At 40.5% G+C, this 23,763-nt stretch overlaps 1 protein-coding gene across 3 annotated transcripts in view; it reads right to left on the bottom strand.

Moving 5' to 3' along the window:
• RNF20 (ring finger protein 20) overlaps nucleotides 1-14,028 on the bottom strand; it is a 28,584-nt gene extending 14,556 nt beyond the window's left edge. The window contains exons 1-10 of one of the 3 annotated variants that reach the window (XM_007968555.3): nucleotides 13,919-13,994; nucleotides 13,535-13,690; nucleotides 12,293-12,447; nucleotides 7,475-7,642; nucleotides 7,208-7,355; nucleotides 6,870-7,052; nucleotides 3,623-3,741; nucleotides 1,519-1,665; nucleotides 1,277-1,354; nucleotides 973-1,092 (exon numbers count right to left, since the gene is read on the bottom strand). In XM_007968555.3, the coding sequence (XP_007966746.1) occupies nucleotides 973-1,092; nucleotides 1,277-1,354; nucleotides 1,519-1,665; nucleotides 3,623-3,741; nucleotides 6,870-7,052; nucleotides 7,208-7,355; nucleotides 7,475-7,642; nucleotides 12,293-12,421 (1,092 nt within the window). In that variant the 5' untranslated portion in view covers nucleotides 12,422-12,447; nucleotides 13,535-13,690; nucleotides 13,919-13,994. Of the gene's footprint in view, nucleotides 1-972; nucleotides 1,093-1,276; nucleotides 1,355-1,518; nucleotides 1,666-3,622; nucleotides 3,742-6,869; nucleotides 7,053-7,207; nucleotides 7,356-7,474; nucleotides 7,643-12,292; nucleotides 12,448-13,534; nucleotides 13,875-13,918 lie in introns of those variants that run through there. The other 2 variants (XM_007968554.3, XM_073021814.1) reach the window with 2 other exon arrangements.
• Nucleotides 14,029-23,763: the final 9,735 nt, after the last annotated feature.

The raw sequence follows: 23,763 nt of genomic DNA, 5'->3' as shown, positions 1-23,763 counted from the left end.
GTGTGGCAAGAACATTTAAGATCTGCTCTTAGCATATTTCAAGTACACAATACAGTATTAATTACAGTCACCATGCTACACATCACCAGACCTTATTCATCCTGCATAACTAAAATTTTGTACCTTTTCCCCAACATCTCCCCATTTCCCCAACCCCGGTAACCACCATTCTATACTTTGCTTCCAAGAGTTTGACTCTTTAGATCCCACATGTAAGTGAGATCATGCAGTATCTGCCTTTCCATGCTTGGTTTATTTCAGTTAGCATAATGTCCTCTAGGTATATCCATGCTGTTGCACATACACACATACACACACACACAAACACACACACAAATATACACACACCACATTTCTTTATCCATTCAGTGTACAGTTCTTTCATTTCCCTGGCTAAGGTTATTCACAATTTTTTTTAATGCTATTGTGAATGGGATTGTTTTCTTAATTTCTTTTTTGTATAGTTTGTTGTTAGTATATAGACACACAATTGTTTTTGTATGTTGATTTTGTAGCCTGTAACTTTACTGAATTCATTTATAGTTCGAACAGTTTTTTCGTGGCGCCTGTAAGGTTTTCTCTATATAAAGTCACGTCATCTATAAACAGAAACAATTTTACTTCTTCTTTCTGATTAAAAGGCCTTTATTTCTTATCCTTGCCTAATTACCCTGGCTAGGACAAACGGAATGAGAGCGGGCATCTTTATCCTGTTCCTGATCTCAAAGGAAAAGCTTTCAACTTTTCGCCATTGGGTATAATGTTGGCTGTGGGCTTGTTTTACATGGCCTTTATTATGCTGAGGTACACTTCTTCTACACCTAATTTGTTTAGAGTTTTATCATAAAAGGATGTTGGATTTTGTCTACATTTTTCTTATCCCTCATAAATACGCAGATTCACAACTATGTATATACATGAGTTGATCAGCAAAATGTCTGATTTGACTGCCCTTCAGGCATGCGTTCCTACCTTCAGCTTTTCATTTTGTGTAGTGACCTCCTCAAAGTCTTGCCGAAGTTTCTCCAGCTCACAGAGACGGTTCTGAGCCAACTCTTTGTTCTCTTCAAGCTCTGCATTCATTTCCTCAAACTGGAGAGAAACAGAAAAATAGAGAATAAATAAGTATTCTTCTTAAATCATTTCTAAGCTTCCTATCTTCACTGATTCGCTCTTTCAGCAAAACCCCACGATGTCACTTGTGAATACAATCCTAAGTACCTAAGCACGAAGGCTGACATAAAGTCCAAAACATGTCCTGAGTCACTGATTTTACCTTCCGAGCATTGATAGTGATTGTGCCGCCATACAGACTGCTCCCCGCTCCATACACCTTATAACCTTTGGAATTTACCTACAGAGAAGACAAAGATTCTTTAGTGAGAGACTCTTTTAGTCTATAACCAATGTACCTTCAAAGGATGAGTTTTTTTCCTCAAGTACCATGTCCCAAGGTGAGTCTTCCTGCGAACACTCCTTAAAATGATTCTAGTCTCCAAGCCATAAAACAGCACTGACCCGTTCTAGGACTTCTGCTAAGTGTCGGTTGAGTCGCTGTTCCCTCTTTCGAATTTTGTCAATATCCCACTGCAGGTCATCAATCATGGACTCCAGGACAGACACTCGTGATTCAGCTGTCTCCACTTTACTCTGCAACTTGGAGAACTACATCCCAAAGACAGCCATTCAGAAACATATAGCAAAAAAAGACCAAGTTAGAAAAGGACTGCCTAACATATGTAGCTTAAGTTCCAAATCCCACAATATTAACCCTTGCTTATGTGAAATTATATAGAAAAGAGACAAATAGAAGATGCTTCACCCTCTTCCCAATGCATGATTATAAAAATGAAATCATGGATTCCTCCAACAATTCTGGGTCAGTGATAATCATGAAAACTTTAAGTCTAAAGCCTGTAAGAACTCCCAAAGAAAAGACCACCAAAGATTCAACAATTTTTCTACCTCTGAAAAGCACCATTTCCCTGGACAGACTACAAACTTATAAAAATTTTGCATTTTTTAAGAGATAAAAGATAGTATCTTTCATTGTTAAATATTATTTTCAAAAAAACCATTTTTACCCCCAAATTTCTCTCTCCACATTCCCACAAAAGGTAATCCATTCAGAACAAAAGGAAAACTTCCATACACTTTTTCAAGCTCTCCCCAGAGCAATCTGGAGTCAGATACAATACGGTATACATTATACTATAATCTAGAGTCAGATACTCTAGGAGCTATACACCAGCTAGCACTATTTAGTATTTTAACTACTAAACTATTACATGTTCACATTAATCTATATATACCCTTTGTGCTAGGTTTTAAAATATGACACAAAAATCCTTTGAAAGTCCTCCCAACAAGAGGTGGGATCTTTGTTCCTTCCTCTTGAATCTGGGTCAACTTTAGAGACCCAATGGAAATGGCACTACATAATTTTGAGGCTGTATCAGAAAGGCTATGAAGGTTCTACCTGGTGATCTTGGGATGCTCACTGGAAGAAGTCAGCCAACATGTAAAAATTCCAACCATCCTGAGACTACCATGATGAAGAAGCAACCTGTAGGTATCCCAGTGGACAATTAACCCAGCTGTCAGGCAGCATCAACAGCCAGCCATGAGAGTCAACATGGACATCACACAGTTTAGCAAACAACTGCCCTCCAGGTTAGTAATACAATCTGAGATTTGCCAAAGGCCTAGAAAAGGAAGACCTCTCCATCTTGGTAGCACCTAGTCAGTGTCTAAAAACATGACAAAAATATTCTATTTTCTTACTAGACTCCAGTTTATTTATAAGGGCTGCTATATTCTAACCCCTTTGAAGGTCCAGGATAATCCATACGAATTAATAAATTCCCCAGATGATATTCATGCAACCAGCCCAGCATGGACCTTAACACTGGAGTTTAGTAAACAAAGGCATATGAAGAACAAGAGCTTTGAAGTCAAACAGACCCACAGTCACAACACAGCTCAATCACTTTCTAGCTATGTGCCCTCAGAATAATCACTAATCTCTTTGAATTTATTTCTTCGGCAATAAAATGGGAGTTGTTTTGCCATTAGAGATAACAATCATAAAGTGCTTAAATTCTAGGCACTGAGTAAATGTAACTACTAAATTACTAATTAGCATGAGAATTCAGTGCTAAACTAAGGCAGGGCAAATTCCAGTAGAATATATTTTGAACTAAATCAAAATGATAATCAGGAGTATCAGAAAAGTCATTTAAGGCCTATCATCACTTTATCTTGATCATTTTGTGTAAATAAATAAATGTCCAAATCTTGGCATGGTTTAACCATGGCATTATTTGTGCCCAAGTTTAGACTGAAAATTCACATTCCTCAAATTCCTAGGACATCATCAACACAGTCGGTTCCACTTCCCCATTCGCTGTTGAATTTCTACCACACCATTCCTCAATAACATTATACAGTCTTTTATATTTAGGGTAATTCATTATTTGGAGGTGTGGAGTTGTGTTGTGTTTTGCAAAATCCCCTATGACAGGCCTTCTAGAGTAAGGTGATCTTTGAGGTGCTCAGAATTCTAAGTCAACATCTGCCACAGCGCACTAGACACAGCCATCTCTCTTTTTTGGTTAAGTACCTCCTGAGACATGGTGCGATGCTTTTCCTGAAGAAGATCTGTCAATTCCTGTAGTCTCATATTCTCCTGTGCGAGGAAAGAGTTCAGCTCCTGCACTGCTTCCTCCACTATCAGATTATCTGGGGAAGAAGAACTATACTTTAATTTAGCATCTATAGTGTCTTTTTTCTTATTTTTATTTTTTGAGACAGAGTCTCACTCTATCTCCCAGGCTGGAGTACAGCCGCGCAGTCTCGGCTCACTGCAACCTCTGCCTCCTGGGTTCAAGCCGATTCTCCTGCCTCAGCCTCCAGAGTGGCTGAGATTACAAGCCTGTGCCACCACACCCGGCTGATTTTTGTATTTTTAGTAGAGATGGGGTTTCACCATGTTGGACAGGCTGGTCTCGAACTTCTGACCTCAGGTGATCCACCCGCCTCAGCCTCCCAAAGTGCTGGGATTACAAGTGTGAGCCACCACGCCTAGCCTATAGTGTCAAATTTTAAAACTGTGTATCCTTGGCCAGGTATAGCAGTTCACGCTATAATCCTAGCACCTTGGGAAGCCAAGGCAGGCCTATCACTTGAGGCCAGGAGTTTGAGACCAGCCTGAATAACAAAGCAAGAATCATATGCTCTTATCACATATTCTCATATCATATACTCTGAAATACTATGTTAGGAGCACTTCTGAAGCTCAAAAACCAAAATGTACACTACTATTTACAAAGCAGGTAGGTAAATCCATAGAACTTACTACACTAAGTTAGTATGTTTAAAATTAGAGTTGCAAACACTGTAGCTGAAATCCAAATGTTATTAAATGAAACCAGATACTCTCAGGATATATACCACCCATCAGAGGGAGTTATCAGGAAGAAAAACAGCTCTCTCATATCACCTCTTGGCATTACTCTTAGTATCAATACAGAACAGGTTGGTCATAGGGTGGTTTTCATGGCTTTCAATCTAGGATTACCCATCAGAATCACTTGTGGAACTCTGAAAATAAACATTTCCCTAGGACCTACCTCACACCTATTCAATAAGAACCTCCATGGGCAGAGCCAAAAATAAGAAAATGCTCAGAAAACTCACAAGATGATTCTGATTCATAACCTGAGTTAAGAAGTAGAGACTGAATTTTAGTCCTCTCAATATCCTAAGCACTGAGGACAGGGCCTAGAACACAATAAAAGCTCAATAAGTGTTTAGTGAATTTATAAACAAGCCCATAAATGCAATTATTTTGAATGAAAGAACAAACAAACATGTGAGGGGGGATGAACTTTTCAAACAAGCTACAATTGATGCTATAATTCATACTTTATACGTCTTTATCTATTAGAAAGCTCAGCTTACCAATGGCAACTGCCTTTTGTTTTACAAATAATGGCATGGCTATTTGTAATGTTTCTACATTTAACTTAAACCTGACCTTAAAATGCATGCCATCAAATAGTAATTTTAAAGTCATTTGATATACTACTCATTTTATTCCCTTTTTAAATAAAACAATTATTTAACTTGATATTCATTTATGAAATCAAGTTTCACACAGTCTATGCACATGGCATATTAATTATCCACATTACTAAAATTTAACAATACCTTCTAACTATTCAGTTAGAACTAAAGGAGAAAGAAGCATATGTGCATACACAAAGCACCATTATTTTATATTAGGTGAGAGGGAGGTTCACATCCATTCATTCCCCATTGACCAAACATCTACTAGATGCCAGATGAAGTGCCAGAAACTAGAGAAACAAAGAAGGGTGAGCCAAACCACTGAACCAAGACACAGTTTAGCTGGGGACATGCAAGTAGATGTAATATATGAATACAATAGTACAAAAGTCTGAGAGGATATAAAACACACTGTTTAGAATGGTTATCTCTGAGAAATGAGAATGGGGAAACTTTTCTAGTCTACTTATTTGTATTTCTGACTTGTATATTCTTAAACAAGTATCTGTTTTCCTTATAAAACAGAAATACATAATCTAACGGAAAAGCAAAAGAAACCCTTGACCAATTTTTCACAGACCTTCTACAAGCTGCTTAATTCTGTTGACAACTTAGCCCAATTACCCTTAAAAGCAAAATTACAGAATAATACAATTCTTATACGCTCATCCAATGGTTTAACCTCCATTACATCCAACTTATTTCCTTCAGAAATGAAAGGTTAAACATCCTAATGATAAGCAGGGAAATTAAGATATTACAACTAGACCATGATTATTATTGAAAATATGAAATCAAGGCATTTTTTTGCATTTGAGCAACGTATTTATGCCACAAATGACTAAAGATGTAATCTAGCTACACAAATATTTTACTGTACAAATATAAATTTTTGCATTAACTCTGAGTAACACAATTATTCCAAATAATTATTTTATTTCAAATATACTCTTTCACCCATAGAATATTTTCTAATCATCTTTTTAACCATACAGATCATCTGTGAACTCTAAAACCTGCACGAACTCTTTTTAAAAACATTATAGAGATAATGAAAAACAAAAAAGTTAGGTAGAAATTAACTTTTTCAAGTCAAAATTCAGTATCTAATAAGAAATCACTAAGTAATTGTTATTTAAAATAAATTATCACTATAAATCAATAGCCTACATACACTACAAAAATATCCAGACATCAGAACTGTTCATTAAATAATTAAGTTAATTCTGCTATTTACAAAACTGTCATTAATAGAGTAAATCAGTCTAGAACTGATAAACTCTTTCCTCAGCTTATTAAAGGGCTGCCATTGGCTCAAAATGAGAAGCACTGATAAAAGATTAATATGCCATAATGAAGACACTGGTAACACTGAAGGTTAGAATTTTAAGAAATTTAATTAAAATATGTAGTCCAGGTACAGTGGCTCATGTCTGTAATCCCAACACTTTGGGAGGCCAAAAGGGAGGATCTCTTGAGGCCAAGTTTGAGACCATCTGGCAGCATACCAAGACTTCCTCTCCAAAAAAGGTTAAAATATTAGCCAGGTGTGGTAGAACATGCCTATAGTCCTAGCTACTCGGAAGCTGAGGCAGAAAGATTGCTTGAGTTTGAGGATGCAATGGGGTATGATGGTGCCATAGTGCTCCAGCCTGGGTGACAGAGTGAAACCTTATCTCTTAAAAAGTAAATAATAAATAAATAAATACAAATACATAAGCTTGCAACTACAAATTAGCATGCAAAAATGAGTTCTTATTCCTCCTGCACTACTCCCAGCCTCCAGGGTCTTGCCTCACCTCCACTGTTTAGCTTCCGGGATAAGAGTTCCACTTTTTCTTGCAATTTATCATAGACAGTTACAATCTGGGACACGGCTCGGCGGGAAGACTCCACACGTTCCTGCAGCTGAGACTCCATCTCTTCACTGGAACTGCTGGCCAAAGTAGCAAGGAAAGAGAAAGCTGGCTCTTGCCCTTCCCCTGAGGACACAGGGGGAAAAAAAGAAGCCCCCCAAAATTATAAATTGGAAATAACAAAATCCATTTTTTTTCCCTCAAATGGAAAGCCTCAAAGCCGAGCTCTACTTCAAAAACCCAGATAGCATGCAGTGATAGAATCCATCACAAACACTTGCCTCTCTCTCGGTCATCTTTACGTTCCTGATTGCTATCAGAGTCTGGTTCTGGTTCAGGCACAACAAGGGCTTTCCGTTCTGTGAGTAGGTCTCCCAAGCCCTGCTCCAGATCATAACGTTTAAGGATGATACGGATGTTTTCATCAAACTGGAGAAGGGTAAGTACAATTATGAAGAAACAAAGGACACAACTTTGGAAATGAAGAGAACAGTAAGGAGAACTAAATTGGTCAAATAAAAATCTGAGCAAATAAACAAGTGAGCTACCTGACTCCAGTATCGGTTGACAATCAATAGTGAGGCATCATCAGTGGCCTGTCGTCGTTCCAGTTTTTCAATGTGCTCACGAAGTTCATCTTCAATGGCCTGCCGCTGATCCAACATTTCTGCCAGCTTGCGATTTTTGGTTTGCAGTGTTCGAATGTCTAGCTCCTCCTGCCCAGTAAACCAATCATATTAGTCTCCACAAAGAAATTAGAAAAATGAGCCATTAAACTCAACAAGGTCACAATAATTCATTGGTTATTTCCTATGAATAAAGCTACTGACTTTTTAAAAATCTTACAAGTAATTAAATAAGTAGAAGCCGAAGAGATAAACAACAGGTATACGATGGTGTGAGAAAAGAATAACACACACAAATGCACCAGAACCTCAACCACACCCATCTCGCTGTTCTAGTCACATGAACATCTACAAAGTAATGCTACTTTAAGGCCACCACCCAGCTAGATCACCCTTTACTCCAATCAACACTGTCATCTATCTCCTAAGCACCATCCTTCCTTCATTAAAGACTTCAGCACCTGGGTCCTTGTCTATCCCAGTTCTTGCTAATATATCTGGTGACTTCACCATACATGTGGACAAACCATCTAATCCTCTAGCATCTAGGCTGTCAGTTTTTCCAGTTCCTCCACTCCAATGATGATCTCCTCCACTGTGCTTCAGCCATGCATTTCAAAATACACATCTCAGACATTTGTCCTTATCCAGAACTTACCACATCCGAAATCTTAAATTCCAACTTCCCATTCCCTGAGTAATACCACATCTTTGCACGTATCTCACGTCCTTAACCCAATATACCAATCCCTTTACCTCATTTAGATCTCCAGAACGTTGAATTCTTTTCTTTCTCCTTTTTGGTCTCCTTCTAGCTCCGCAACCTTCCATATCTTAATCATATGCTATATCGTACATTCCTTCAAACACCTGCCTAACAGCCTCCTCGGTTCTCTGCCCTTAATCCTTTTATTCTACCTCTGTGAACAAACCCCAATCTGAATTAATCCAGATATCTGGCTATTCCATTCCTGTACCCAGTATGCTGAGACTTCTAGAGAAGTTCATCAAACCACAGAAACCGGTGCCTTTACAAAATGAATTCTGAACCTAAACAGATCTTATAATTTGTCCAGAAATCTTTATCAAGTGAGCTATTTGCCATTCTCCATCAAGGCAACATCAACATCTACCAAACCCTGCCCCCTTTTACATCACACAAAACAGATGGCTTTACTTCCTATTTTAATGAGAAAACAGAAGCCATCAGATGGGAAACACCTCAATTCCCCATCTCTTTGACCCATTCACACAATTATGCACACATTCTTAAAACCTCAGCTTGTGCTCAGGATCCTGTTCTCTTCTGTCTCTACAAAACCCTCACTCCATTAGTCATTTCACATCCCTCTCAGTATTTTTCTCTCTCCAGCTCCTTCCCTAGGACAAGCCAGGGAGGGGTTGGTGGGAGGTGGGACAGGGAGATATAACAAGCAAAGAACCAGCATGTGGAAAAATATTCTTACTTTTCTGAGGAATTAATGAAATCAATATTTTAAAGTAACAATTGTTTATTAAACCACCTATTTTTGTTTCATTTTTCCCTTTTCCATTTTAGTTAAAACATTCCTAATATGACAAAGCAGTACACAGTTTTCCCACTGTACTAGTTTATTAACACTATTAATAAACTATATCCTTAAACTCTTCTCTCAACATTGCCTTTCCCTTCTTGCTCTAACAGAAACCTGGATGAGAAACTGTTTCCCTGCAGGCTTCTCTAGTGGTGGCTGTTTCTCTTCCACACCCCTTGAAGCCAGAGAGGGATGAATATCCTCCTTATTTTCCATTGCCACTTCCAGGCCATTACCCCACCTTCTTCCCTAAAACTTCCTACCTCTGCAGCTCATGCCACTAGCCTATACCACCTGCTGCCATGCTCTGTTGAATTCATCTATAAATGTCCACGTCGTTTCCTCACATTTCTCAAAGATTCAGCACCTAGCTTATTATCACTCTCCAATACTTCTCCTGTCATCATTCTTAATGATTTCAATACCCATACAGATCATCTTTCCTGTACTTGAATCATCAAGTCATTGACCTCCTCTTCACCAGTGATCTTGTCCTCTACCTCCTTCAGCCACCAACTCCCACATTTAGTCTTACTTGTACCTACATGTCCTCTATAAGCTCAATTTCAAACACCTCATTCTTCACAACTACCACTATTTTTCCAGCTCACTCTCTCCAGTTTCCTTACTCCAAAAATTCCTCAAACTCTCCAGGATCTACCATCCATTGGTCCTATACCTTTCACTTCTCTCACTTCCTTCTTTACTGAACTTAAAATTCCATGATCAGTCATTATATAGTCATCTACTTTACAGCGATACATCTTTAAAGCATTGTCTCTACTCTCTTTTCCCTAATTCCTCTCCTCTCATATTCTCTTAAGCTCACTGAAAACAGGCTGCTATCCCCACTATTCCACCAACACAGGTGTTTTGGTATCTCCAATGAACTCTTTGTTATTAAATATAATATCTCAGTCCTCCCTTTACTCCCTTTGTTCCAACTGAAACCTGAATGAGAACACATCAGCAGCACCTAATCAGCTCCTTCTTGAAATACTTTCTTCATTGGGCTTCTAGGAATCCAGTCTCTCTTACTATCCTCTTACCTCATTGGTCCCTCTTTATTTGTATCTTTGATTAGTCCTTTCTCATCTCCTTGACATGAAAATACTGTAGTGCCCCAACAGACCTCTTTATTTATGCTTATTCCTTAAAGAAATCTGTAGTCTCATAGATTTAAACACAACTTACAAAATGATGTTCCCAAATGTACAGCTTTAGCTCAGACCTCTCTCCAGCATCCAGCTTATTAACTACTTATCCATTCAGAGGTCAAATAAATATCTCAAACTTACATGTCCCAAATCAAACCAAACACAACTCATCCTCCATGACTCCCAAAAATCTGCTCCTCTCATACATTTCTCTAGCTCAGTTAAGTAAAAACTCCATTACTTTCAAAATCCTGGGGCGATCCTCCCTCCTATCTTTCATGTGAGTTATCCAATCCATCAGCAGATCTTATCCATGCTACCTCCACAGCGGTCCAAGCCACCATGATTTCTCATTAAGATTACTACAAAGGCCTCCTATAGCAAAAACTCTGTGCTAAGTCCTATCAGCCTGCCAGATTCAGCACAGCTGTGGTGGACAGCTCCATTGACGCTGCCAGTGTTCCCACTTCAAGTACACTTTGGAGACTCAGTTTTTCTGTCCCACAATCACAGCAGGCTCATAACAGCAATCTCAAAATGCACAGGAGGTACTGCTTTCAATGGCAACCTTCAAGCAACTGGAGCAGGGATCAGTGGATACATGCCTCAGATCCCTACCTCTGGAGAAATAGAGTTACAGGAAAAGAGAGTCAGAAGGAGTGAAGAAAAAACGCTGCTAACTGGCCTCTTGTTTATAACCCTTGCTCTTCTATAGTCTCCAAACACAAGTCAGAGCATGTTACTCCCCTACTTAAGACTATCCAATGCCTCCTCATTGCCTCTGGATAAAGTCCACACTGGGGTGTGTGCTATGTGCTTCCCATAAGTATGTGCTTATCCCTATGAACAGCACATATCCCATTCTAAACAGTCTATTCCCTTGTCAGTGCTACCCTACAAACTAAAGTCTAGGGGATGTTTTCAATGTAAAGCACAGTGTCTGGCAAATAACAAATACTCAACAAATATTTATATATTGAGTGAATAAATGCCTTTGGAATGCATGATGTAAGGCAGTGCTAAGACAAAAATCACTTCCTGCCAGCAATATTAAGTACCAGAACTCCAGGAAGCTTCAGGAATGACACTCCATCAACAACTCACTATGTATGTTCCTATTATTCTGATTCAAAAAAAAAAAAAAAAAAAATCAACTTCTCTAAAATAAACCCCAGTCTCAAAATCAAATAAGTAATAGATGTGGTTTTGCAAGCCATACAAACGTAAGGCATTTTAACATCACATCCCCATGTCTGATTTTCAAAAAAGCAAAATCTTGATGTAGATCAAAACCTGTAAACTTCTGACGTCTAACAGATACATAACATTACTATGAGATTTTTAGTATATAATACTCATTTTGTCAGCTCCATAAGAGCAAGGATAATATCTATGTTATGCACCATTATATTATCTAGCCCAATACTAGCTATGAATGGCTCACATTTACTGACTATTTACTATATTAAATGCAAAGTCTTAGCCCTTAACAGGGACTCTCATTTTATCTGCATAAAAATCTAAGGTAGCAGATACTCTAATTATATTTTACAGACAAGAAAACAGGCAAAGGAAGGAGAACACAAGGTCAGCCAGCTAGGAAGTGGTACAGCTCAGAGTCAACCCCAGGCAGTCTGGTCTCAGACTCTCACTCTTCACCACACTCTCAATGATTGCTAAACTGTCTCTTAGAATCTGGTACTGACTTTCTCAGTGAATGAAAAATAAATGTGTATCTTCCTACTGCTAAATACCTATACTTAACGTTGGATCAGGCACCACATTCCCAGATTCTCAAAAGAATGTAAGTACACCTTGAAAACAAACAACTGTCAATCTACCTCTCCTCCAGAACTGACTACCACATCATTTTACCTACTTTCAGCCTGTTTGATCTCCCTCTTCTTTCAAACAGCTTCCCCACACTCCAGAAAGCTTCCATGAATTTTTAGTTTCAAGTTGCAACTGACAGAAGAAAAACACATTTTCATAGCACTGTTTCCTCATACCGTTGAAGAGACACCTCCTAGCTTAATTGTTTCCACTGTGGTCCCTGAATCTTCAACAGCTGCCTTCTTCTCAGGAGGCATGGAGGTGCCAGGTTCTCCAGCTGCTCTTTTATTTCCAATTCCTGACATTTTGGCAGCAGATGACAGCGGTTATCCTGACAGAAAAAAAAAAAAGGGAGAAACTGACATAATATACGTAAGGAAAGCAACAATAGAGTAAAAACCAGAAATTTTTCTGGCCAACCCTTTAACCTGGATCCATTAATTCCACAACTATCTCCATATTCCTCTTGGAGGAAAAAAAAATTAAATTGTAGAGTAAAAATCAAGGCGGGTCGGGCGCGGTGGCTCATGCCTGTAATCCCAGCACTTCGGAAGGCCAAGGTGAGCGGATCACGAGGTCAGGAGATCGAGATCATCCTGGCTAACACGGTGAAACCCCGTCTCTAATAAAAATACCAAAGATTAGCCGGGCGTGGTGGCGGGCGCCTGTAGTCCCAGCTACTCGGGAGGCTGAGGCAGGAGAATGGCGTGAACCCGGGAGGCAGAGCTTGCAATGAGCCGAGATCGCGCCACTGCACTCCTGGACGACAGCCTGGACGACAGAGCGAGATTCCATCTCAAAAAAAAAAAAAAAAAAAAAAAAGCCAAAGCTAAATTTACATGAAAATAAATTTCTAAATAGGATGGTGATAAGAAATGAGACAATGGGCAAAGGGTGAAAAGACCAAAACTAAAGTTCTGGAATCTCCCTTCCTGTAATGCCAAAATCAGAAAAGGGCAGTTTGATTATGCCAGAAGTTAACACTACAGTGTGGGAAGAATCACAGAGCTAAAAGAGATCTGTGAAACGCCTACTCAAGTCATTAATATTAGACAAGTCAGTTATCATCTCTGAGCCTCAGTTTCCTAACCCAGGAATAAATAACCACAGTATACACTTCCTATGCTTTTTTTTTTTTTTTTTAAGGATGATATAATTATAGAAAGAACTTGGCACAATGCCGAACACAAAGTAAGCACTCAGAAACCCCAGCTCTTCTTTTAACCTTTGCAGTGTCTCCCCTATTTCCAAACGCTCTCTCTACTGTTTTGTGCAACCCTACCGAAGTCAGACCTGGGTGCGAATCCCAGTTCTGCCTCTTAGAGGCCGTGTTGCTTTGAAACAGTGAATTCGCCAAGAATTTCAGTTTCCTCAACTGCACAATATTAACGAATATATTTTTCGTTTGCCCTGCTTACTTCCCAGGGTGCTCAAAGGAGGCAGAATGGACGCTAAAGCACTTTGGCTACTTCAGGAAGCAACCCAGCCATCACCGAGACTAACAAGACTACTATGCTTTCAATTCAAGCTCCAGAAGAGGACTATCGCTGGCAACAACCTGAGTAGGACCTCGCCTGGAGAGAGAAGAGACAGAAGCAGAACAAGGCTGCAAACCAACTCGCGAAAAGCCAAAGACCTCAGCCTCCGCGTGGATAATTGCAGGCCAGGAGACTGACGGCCCCAGAACCGGAGAGGGTGGAGACTCCTGAGGCCCGGCACCGCATGCTGGGCCCCAAGCGGGATCTAACCTAAGTTCTTTGAACTGGCGCTGCGCAGGAATAAAACTCACAGCAGTTACTCACCAAGGCCCGTGCAGCAATTCCAGCGCTCACCCTTGACCCGCGGCGGAGACGGGGCAGAACTTCCGGGAGGCGGGGCCACGGAGAGGAAAAAGGGAAAGAAAAAAGGAAGTCGCTTCAACCCAGCCCACAGGACTATGAGACCCCGCCGGGCGGAAGTGACGTACAGAGAGGGCTCGAGAAGCTTGAGCCAGCCCCGCCTCTCTAACAACGCTGGGCAAGCGCAGGACCATCTCTTGGCTACTACCTCCAAGAGTATACCCGGGCCTCGCTGATACCCGATGGCGAGCCCTTGGCTTTTGTGACTTGCTGACCTTTGCTACTGCGATCTGTTTTTTCTGCTGGGATAAAGTTGCTCATTCTGTTGCTTGTCATTGGGGTTACCATCACGCGTTCAGACGGCCGATTGGCTGATGGTCCCGTCAATCTCCGGGGAAATTACTAGCCTCAGACACCTCAGAAAATTGTTCCTTGGTGCCACTTCGTGCTGAAATGAAGAGTTCTGGAGAGAATCTGAGGGATTTGAGGAATTTCAGATCTTGGGGATTTTTCCCCCGCCCAGGGAACGGTATTCTGCCCTGTCTACACATTAGAATCGCTTTAGGGAGTTTTGGCCCCTCTAGGGTAGGGCCTGGACAAAAGCTTTTTTAAAAAAGCGTTCCCTTCATCTCCTCCTCCCAAACCCCACATTTCCACCCGCTAGATTGTAATGCGTAAACAGGATTGACAACTACTGCTCTTGTGCTTTTTTGGGAACAAGAAATTGTCCAGGAAAAAGATAAACGCCAATTAGTCTCTGATCTCAGTACTAGTCTATTTTAAGCTAATTAAGCATTGATTTTTTTTTTTTTTTAGTTTATGACAAACTGCTATTTTCCATTCAGTTAAGCTAAATGCGCTTTAATGATAGGACGGTAATTAACCTATTAATGAAAAACTGTATGCCTCGCAGAACTGTGATAAACTACCTAATGACGTCAGCTAAGGATCCAGAAATGGAAGAATGATCGCTATATCTTTTTAAAAAAATAGAATTTAGGCTTCTTGGGGAAAAAGAACCTAATCTACACTGGATTTCTGGTAGTGTGAAGACTTTTGTCCCTGTACCTGCTAGGGCTTACCTGTAAATGAAGTAAGATAGTCAACACCAGGAAAACAAGTATTCCTGGTGCCTGGCAGTAGAACACCTTGACTATGTTGGAAAGAATTAACTGGCCCCAAGTGGACTTCACATTTCATTCAGTGAAGCGGGAGCCTGAGAACATGTGAGTGGGGACCCACCTGCCGAAAAGCATTGTATGAGACAATGACACTCATTCTCTCATCTTCCTTGGTTCCTCTACTCTTTGCAAGCCTTTCATTCATAGAACTACTGAATGGCAAGGAATGGTTTTTCTAGCCCAGAGCTTGTAAACTAGAGGTTCACAGGCTGCATTTAGCCAACAGTTATGCTTTGTTTATTTTAGACAGTATTGGCTGTCCTGTGTGGTCAAAAACAAGAACAAAAATGAACTTAGTTGCCACCATTTAAAATATGGCTATTTTACATAAAAATACAAATTATCAGTTTCTCTGGAAAATGTTGATGATCTTGCAACAGAAGGGTTATATTTTTGCATTATCACATTGCTTAGAGCCCAGTAGTGGCTTTTTTTTTTTTTTTTTTCTCGAGACAGAGTCTTACTCTGTTGCCCAGACTGGAGTGCAGTGGCACGAACTTGGCTCACTGCAAACTCCACCTCACAGGTTCCAGCAATTCCCATGCCTCAACCTCCCAAGTGGCTGGGACTACAGGCACACGCCACCACACCTGGCTAATTTTTGTGTTTTTAGTAGAGATGGGGTTTCACCATGTTGGCCAGGCTGGTCTCAAACTCCTGACCTCGGGCGATCCACCCACCTCAGCCTCCCAAAGTGCTGGGATTACAGACGTGAGCCACTGCTACTGGCAATGAGCCATCGCGCTCGGCGTGGCTTCTCTTTTATTAATAGATCGTGTTATTCTTGTTTACCATAATCCCCACTATTCTTTACTGGTTCCTTAGCACTAGCATAGTTTGAGTATCATCACTTGTGTGTTATATTGTGATAAATCGATTGCTGGTACTAGGTGAGTGTCTGGTGGACATTATTGGTGATCTACCCAACATCCATTCACCTTCCCTCACCTTAGCAGAACCAGGATTTTTTTCATGTATCCATGTAGCACTTTGATTCCATAAGTCTTAGGGAAAACTGATTTCACCCCAATCTCCCAGGATTATCTTAAATACTAAGTTCCGTTTCCCAAGCCAGAGTCCTAGTCAGCAATTGACAGTTTAATCAGGGTGAATTTCTTTGAATACTAGAACTGAAGCAGTTTCTTATCTTCCAGATTTTTTGTGTGAGGCTGAAACTGTTGGAGGCTTCCTGCTACCATTCTTGAGAATGGAGCGACCACACAGGGGTGAGCAGAACAAAGAGAATCTCAGGGAAATGGAGCCACATCAACTGAGTTAGGTCACCCCTAACTTCAACCCACACTTAAGAGTGTTAGAGAAGATTCTATAAAGAGAGCAGACTTTTCTAGTACCTTTCAATTCTCACCATGTAGGTAACCATATTCTCTAGCAACTGGGATATATGTCTTCCTCAAAAGTTCCAATTATCTAACACCTTCACAAGTGTCACAGCTCTCTAGAAAATAAAATCAACTCTGTGTGTGTGTGTGTGTGTGTGTGTGTGTGTGTGTGTGTGTGTGTGTAGAGAGAGAGAGATTTGAGAAAGAAGAGAGAGACACTATAAGGAATTGGCTCACAAGATTGTGGTGGCTGGATAAACCAAAATCTACAAAGCAGGGTTGCAACCTGGAGCCCCAGGAAAGATTTGCAGGTTGAGTCTAAAGGCAGTCTGCTGGCAGAATTCCTTCTTGCTCAGGGGAGGTTAGTCTTTGTTCTGTCAAGGCCCTCAACTGATTGAATGAGGTCTACCTACATTTTGGAGAGTAATCTGCTTTAGTCTACCAATTTAAATATTAATCTCATCCCAAAAAATCCACCTTCACAGAATCATCCAGAATAATGTTTCACCAACTATTTGGGCACAATGACCCAGGAAAGTTGCCACATAAAATTAACCATCATAGTAGGTAACCATATTCTGCAGCTACTGGTGAGATCTGTCTTTTCTGAAAGCCTCAGTCAGCCATCTGACATCTTCATAGTAGCCTGTCTCATTCTAGAGAATTGGGAAAATAGAATAGATGAAGAGGAGGATAGCAGAGATCTCTCTCATTGAACACATTCCCCATTCATTTCTGACCAGCCACCTTCTGTTCACCATCTTAATCAATAGAAAAAGGAATATCCCTGGAAAAATAAGTTTTTCCCTCACTTATAAATGGGAAAACAGCATTAGCAATGATAAAAAGAATACTTAATATTTTATTTTACTTTTAAAGTCTCATTGCTTGTATCAAAAACATAATTTAAGGAAATAGTAATCTTTTCTAAAATGAGAAAACAGACTCAGATTTTAAGTGATTTTTTTCAAAAGACTTAATGAGTAGTTGTTGAAGGACCTAAGTCATTTGACTTCCAGCTGGTCTTCATTAACTACCCAATTCTGCCACCAGGTGGCATAAGGCAACATGCCTCCTTCCCCAGTTCCCCTCCTAAAGCTTTGGTTGCAGAGTACTACGCATCAGTCATGCCGTGTCTTCACCTTAACTCTTAGAAACCTGGACAACTACTGAGGGTAGGCTTAATGCTCTCAAAATGAACAAAATTCAGATATTTTGGATTTTTGTGTTTTTTTTTCCTACACTCCTTAGAAATGTTTTGTTCTAAGATTGTTATATCTCCATGCATTCCAATATTCCATGAACTCTGGATTGGATTGTGTGCCAGACATAATTTAGGAACTCCCTTATTTTATACAAGTTGTATTTTATTTAGCATGATATCACTTGTTAAACAGAAACATTTAGATACCATAGCCCTTGCTCTAGACTTGCTGAATGAGAATTTCCAAGGGAAAGCTCTCTGAAAATGCAAGTTCTTACTTTTGTAATTATACTTCCTATCTGGGCACGTTTAAGGAACATTGCTCTAGGTAGCGATGTCCAGGTCCACCTGAGAGTGTTCTACAAAAACGAGCCCCCTCCTCTTGTCCTCAGCTTTCCCTTCTCCTACCATTCACCCCCGCCACACCTTTCTCCTTCATTTCCATACCCCTGCCTCCTTCTCCCCAGATCACCTGGCCCACTATGCTCAGCCCTCTTACTTTGCAATTTCTGGAGACCAGAGAGGTGGCTTACTCAGGGGAGCTAGAGCCAGGTCTCTCTTTTTTAAAGAGTGAGGACAAGGTGTCCTAGCAGTCTATGGAAACATGAGAGCTAATTGGTAGTCACAGATTATCAGAGGAGCCCCATTTAGTTTAATGCTCTCTTAAAAAGCTGAGAGAAGGCCAGGCGCGGTGGCTCGTGCCTGTAATCCCAGCACTTTAGGAGGCCAAGGTGGGCGGATCACCTGAGGTCAGGAGTTCAAGACCAGCCTGGCCAATGTGGTGAAACCCTATCTCTACTAAAAATACAAAATTAGCTGGGCATGGTGGTGGTTGGCTGTAATTCCAGCTACTCGGGAGGCTGAGGCAGGAGAATCACTTGAACCTGGGAGGCGGAGGTTGCAGTGAGCCGAGATCGCACCATTGCACTCCAACCTGGGCAAAAGGAGTGAAACTCCATCTCAAGAAAACAAAACAAAACAAAACAAAACAAAACAAAACAAAAGGCTGAGAGACACCATGCAGCTATAAAAAAGAATGAGAGCATGTCATTTGCAGGGACAGGGATGCAACTGGAGGCCTTTATCCTTAGTAAACTAACACAGGAACGGAAAACCGCATGTTCTCCCTTATAAGTAGGAGGTAAATGATGAGAACACATGGACACAGAGAGAGGAACAACACAAACCAGGGCCTAGTGAAGGGTGAGAGGAGGGAGAGGATCAGAAAAACAACTAATGAGTACTAGGCTTAATATCTGGATGATCAAACAGTCTGTACAGCAAACCCCCATGACAAATTTACCTATGTAACAAACAGCATATATGCCTCCGAACTTAAAAAAAAAAAAAAAGCTGAGAAGTATCTACGATACAATCATAGAATTGGTCTTTCATGTCCTTATGCCCAGCCATGTGACAGTCTATGTCTGGGTTTCTGACATTTTTATCATTTGTATTTCTATCATGCTTTTGTGCTGACTATGATTCCTTCATTAGAGGATGAGAATTTGGAAAGCAGAAACCAGGTTGTCTCTGTGAATTTTCACAGGTAGGTCTACTCTTCCATATTACTGTTACTGTGCAACTAGAAACCCACCTGACCTTGGAGGAGAAGGAACAGCATCACTGAAATGCTTGCATCAGGCATTGGGGATGGGAGTACAGCAAGTAATTACGAAGGTAAGATCTGGAATTTCCATTTCCAGAAGCAGGGCATGACCATCTTTCAGAAAACAAGCTGAGGAGTAAAACTGGATTTCAACTGAGGGCATTTGTCAAACTAGGTAAAGGAGAATTTAGGTTTTCATGGCCTTGGTAGGCAAGCAGGACAGGAGACAAAGCCCAGGGACTATTACTATTGGGTGCATATTAGAGACCCCTCCCCATACAAGCAAGGTAGAAACAACTACTTCCAACTGAAAGAAAATTGCCTGTCTCAAACTTTGGTATAAATATTTTTGATGACTGATACAGAATTCTAGAAGGCACTTAAAAAGAGTTTCCAGAAATGTGGAGACATAGATGAAGAGCCCAAAGAGGCCATGGGCAGTGCCTATGATCTCATTTTTACTTTTAAAACTTAAAAAAATGCAATAAATCTTATACTAACCCTGGGTGCTTGTGTTTATTTAGTACAAATCCGAGTACAGATTTTGGGGCAATGGTACCTAATTAGGCACACCCAGGCACACCCTAACTTATTCCTGGAGCTTATAGGAGTTCCAAGAAAATCCACATGGATAGAGATTGAGCATCTTTCCCAATGGGCAGTCAAGAGCAATGAGATGGATCACTAAATTCCAAAGAATCTATGTCATGCTGTATGCACATAGCAAGGAGGGCCTTAATATTAGCAAAACAACATCAAGTGTCACACTAAATAAATGTTGTTAACTTTAAGTTTACTCAGCTCTGTAGCCTTGTTTATATTTAATTTGTAAGTATATTTTTGTTTGTAAGCTGTATAAGCATAAGGCATGCATATCAAGTTTATATTTATACATTTTAACATTACAATTAAAATATTTTAAGTAAACACTAAGTGGCCCATGAGAAAATCATTTTCCTTTAAAGAGGGGTCTGTATATTACTTAAGTTTGTAGAACATTTATTACTTACTTGTGTATCTACTGTCTTTTGTGGTTCATAATTATGTCTAGTCTTTTCTTTTAAATTATTCTAGGATCAATGAGAGAGAATTGAAATCAATATAATGGATACAGTATATCAATTTAAACATGTATTGACTCCAGCAACTACATGTATTAAGATACGAATTTCTGATGCCCAAAGGCGTGTGGCCAAATTCAGTTAAAAGGTCTTACAGCAGTAGTATACAACCAGGAATCCACAAATGTTCGGAATCTTGCCTCATCAGCACCCCTTTCCCGCCTCAGAAGAAAGAATAAGGCTGATTACATTGATGACTAATGCAGTTACCTAGAGAGTTATGAATTCTCCAAAGACTGCCTCCAGACTCTCAGCTCTTGTAAAGCCCTTCCAGGTGAAGCTGCCATCCTCGTCAACCCTGCAATACTTCTAGCACTCAGCCAACTCTCTCTTCGCACTGTCACAACTTCAGGAAACACTTTGATCTTAAATATGCACATGCTGATATATAGTGAATTCACGCTTCATCTTTATTGCAGAATGACAGTAGTATCTCCTCCCAAAGGCATTTATAAAACAGGAGACACATGAGTTAATTTGGAACAAGTGGAAGGAAGTTCAGGGTTTCCTGACATCCCTTCCCTGTTCTTCCTCCCAAGCATAGTTCTGGTTGGTAACATTTACGTTGGAAAAATGGCATAAGTCATTATGCTTCACTTATTGAACTAAAACTTCAAATTACAATTTATGCACCAGCCTAGAAGCTGGATTCATTTGCAACATGTACTTGAATAAGGTTTTAAAAGTAACTGGGGCCGGGCGCAGTGGCTCATGCCTATAATTCCAGGACTTCGGAAGGTCAAGGCGGGTGATCACCTGAGGTCAGGAGTTCAAGACCAGCCTGGCCAACATGGTGAAACCCCTTCTCTACTAAAAATACAAGATTAGCCAGGCATAGTGGTGCACACCTGTAGTCTCAGCTACTTGGGAGACTGAGGCAGGAGTATCACTTGAACCCAGGAGGCAGAGGTTGCAGTGAGCCAAGATCACGCCACGGCTCTCCAGCATGGGTGAGGGAGTCAGATGCCATCTCAAAAATAAATAATAAAAATAAATAATAAAAATAAATTTAAAAAAATAAAAGTACTGGATGCCAGGGTAATAGGGATTTCAAAAGTATAGAGAGAAGACACTTTTAATTGACTACATCCAAACCATGCAGCAAATTTTGACACTGCATTGACATTTCAAATATTCAGCTAAACTTGAAGACTATTCTCTTTCTCTTTTTCTTATTTGTGCTTGCTTTTATTAATAATCTAATAATTAGGTGGGTAGCCAGTTACAACAGAGTGTTGGCCAAGCCTAACGAGATGAGTGTGTTTGAAATGTGATCTTAACATTTAGAAGAACAGCAAAGAGATGTGTTGTTTCAAGCTGTTAAATGCTAAAATATGTGAAGTACTGAACATCTTGTTTTGTATTTTTTTCTTCTTATGAAAACTGTCCTTTTATAAATAAATGTCAGTTTGTACCAGAAGCCTAAAATATGTCATACCCAATGATTCAGCTATTCCAGGTTTGATTATATGCTTGAAAAAAATAGAATCACATACTTGTTTAAATATGACCATACAAAAATATTTATCATAGCATTATTTATTGCTTAAAATTTTTAGAATCAATTTAAATAAATCATGAAATGTCCTCAAATATAGAATTCTATGTAGTCATTAAAGTTGTGATATAGATTTGTATTTCTTAACATTGAAATATAAAAATATGTTGTTGAATGGGATAAGTAGGTTTCAGGAATATATGCATAACATTTATCTTCTCTCTTTCTCTCTCTCTCTCTCTTTTTTTTTTTTTTTTTTTTTTTTTGAGACGGAGTCTTGCTCTGTTGCCCAGGCTGGAGTGCAATGGTGTAATCTTGGCGCACTGCAAGCTCCGACTCCCGGGTTCAAGTGAGTCTCCCTGCCTCAGCTTCCTGAGTAGCTGAGATTACAGGTGCCTGGCCACCACACCCAGCTAATTTTTGTATTTTTAGTAGAGACGGGGTTTCACCATGTTGGCCAGGCTGGTCTCGAACTGACCTCAGGCCATCTGCCCACCTCCGCCTCCCCAAGTGCTGGGATTACAGGTGTGAGCCACTGCGCCCGGCCAACATTTATTTTCATAAGAAATAAAAAACATTTCAAACCAATGTATTACCAATTTTAGAAGTACGAAAATTGTCTCGACTTGTAATCTTTGCTTCCTCATCTCCTATTCACTCTATTCTCTAAATGAAATATTTCATCAACTATTTACATGTAAATAAATATGAAGGGGGTTTAATATGTAAACTAAATAGCAATCACAAACCTAGCTATTTAAAGAGAGGGCTTACTGCAGAAAGCAGTTTGGAGATTTCTCAAAGAACTTGAAAAACAACTATTTGACCCAGCACTCCCATTACTGGGAATATACTCAAAGGAAAACAAATTGTTCTCCCAAAAAGACATGCACTCGTATGGTCACTGGTGCACAATTCACAATAGCAAAGACATGGAATCAACCCAGGTGATCATGAATGAAGGACTGGAGACAGCAATCATCCTGGCAGATGGGAGGTAGGACTAGATTGCAGCTCCGGGCGGAGCAGCGTGTGGGGGCTCGCATTATGAATTTTAGCTCCAGATTGACTATAAGAACAAACCAGCAATCCCAAGAGGACCCACAGACCCTCTGAAGGAAGCGGGCTACTCCTGCAGGACCCAGGAGAGCCCCCTAAAACTGTGAGTGCCCCAAATGTGGAGGTGAGAAAGGGAGACCCTCTTCTCCCGAACACACACCCCCACTGGAGAAGCTGAAAGTCTGTTTGTGGAAGAAGTTTCTGACTTTACCTGGAGCTGAGTCAAGATAGCCGAGTGAAATACAGGGGTAGAGGAAGCAGCAATAAGGCCCTGGGAGCTCACTGGGTCCCTAAGCAGCCCATTCCTGCCTGGTACCACAGGGATCCATGGGGAGGGTAGACAGAGGAGCAAGGAGTAAAACTGCACAGGGAGAAGGAAATCTCTAGCTGAACTTTGTAACAATTTGAATGGGGTGAGAAGCCTCCTGGCCAGAACTCAGGGGAGGGCAAATCTGGTGTGCAGACTCCACAGGCTGGGAAGGAACCAAGCCCTTTTCTTTCACAGCTGGGAAGTAGATAGCCTGGGGCAGGTTTTCAAGCCATCTAGCCCTCCACCTGGAAACAGACTGGGGCTGTTGGCAGGGGACACAGTGGGAGTGAGACCTGTCCTTTGGTTTGCATGGGAACTGGGTGAGGCCTGTGACTGCCGGCTTACCCCCACTTCCCTGACAACCTGCATGACTCAGCAGAGGCATCCATAATCCTCATAGGTACATAACTCCACTGATCTAGTGTGCTAAGGACCCTCACGGAGTCCACTGCACACCCATCCCCCCAACCTCCACCAGAAAAGGCAC

Source organism: Chlorocebus sabaeus, chromosome 12, assembly GCF_047675955.1.
Source record: "Chlorocebus sabaeus isolate Y175 chromosome 12, mChlSab1.0.hap1, whole genome shotgun sequence".
Lineage (NCBI taxonomy): Eukaryota > Metazoa > Chordata > Mammalia > Primates > Cercopithecidae > Chlorocebus > Chlorocebus sabaeus.
Note: the sequence above shows the minus strand (reverse complement) of the source record. Positions and strands in the feature narration are given on the sequence as shown.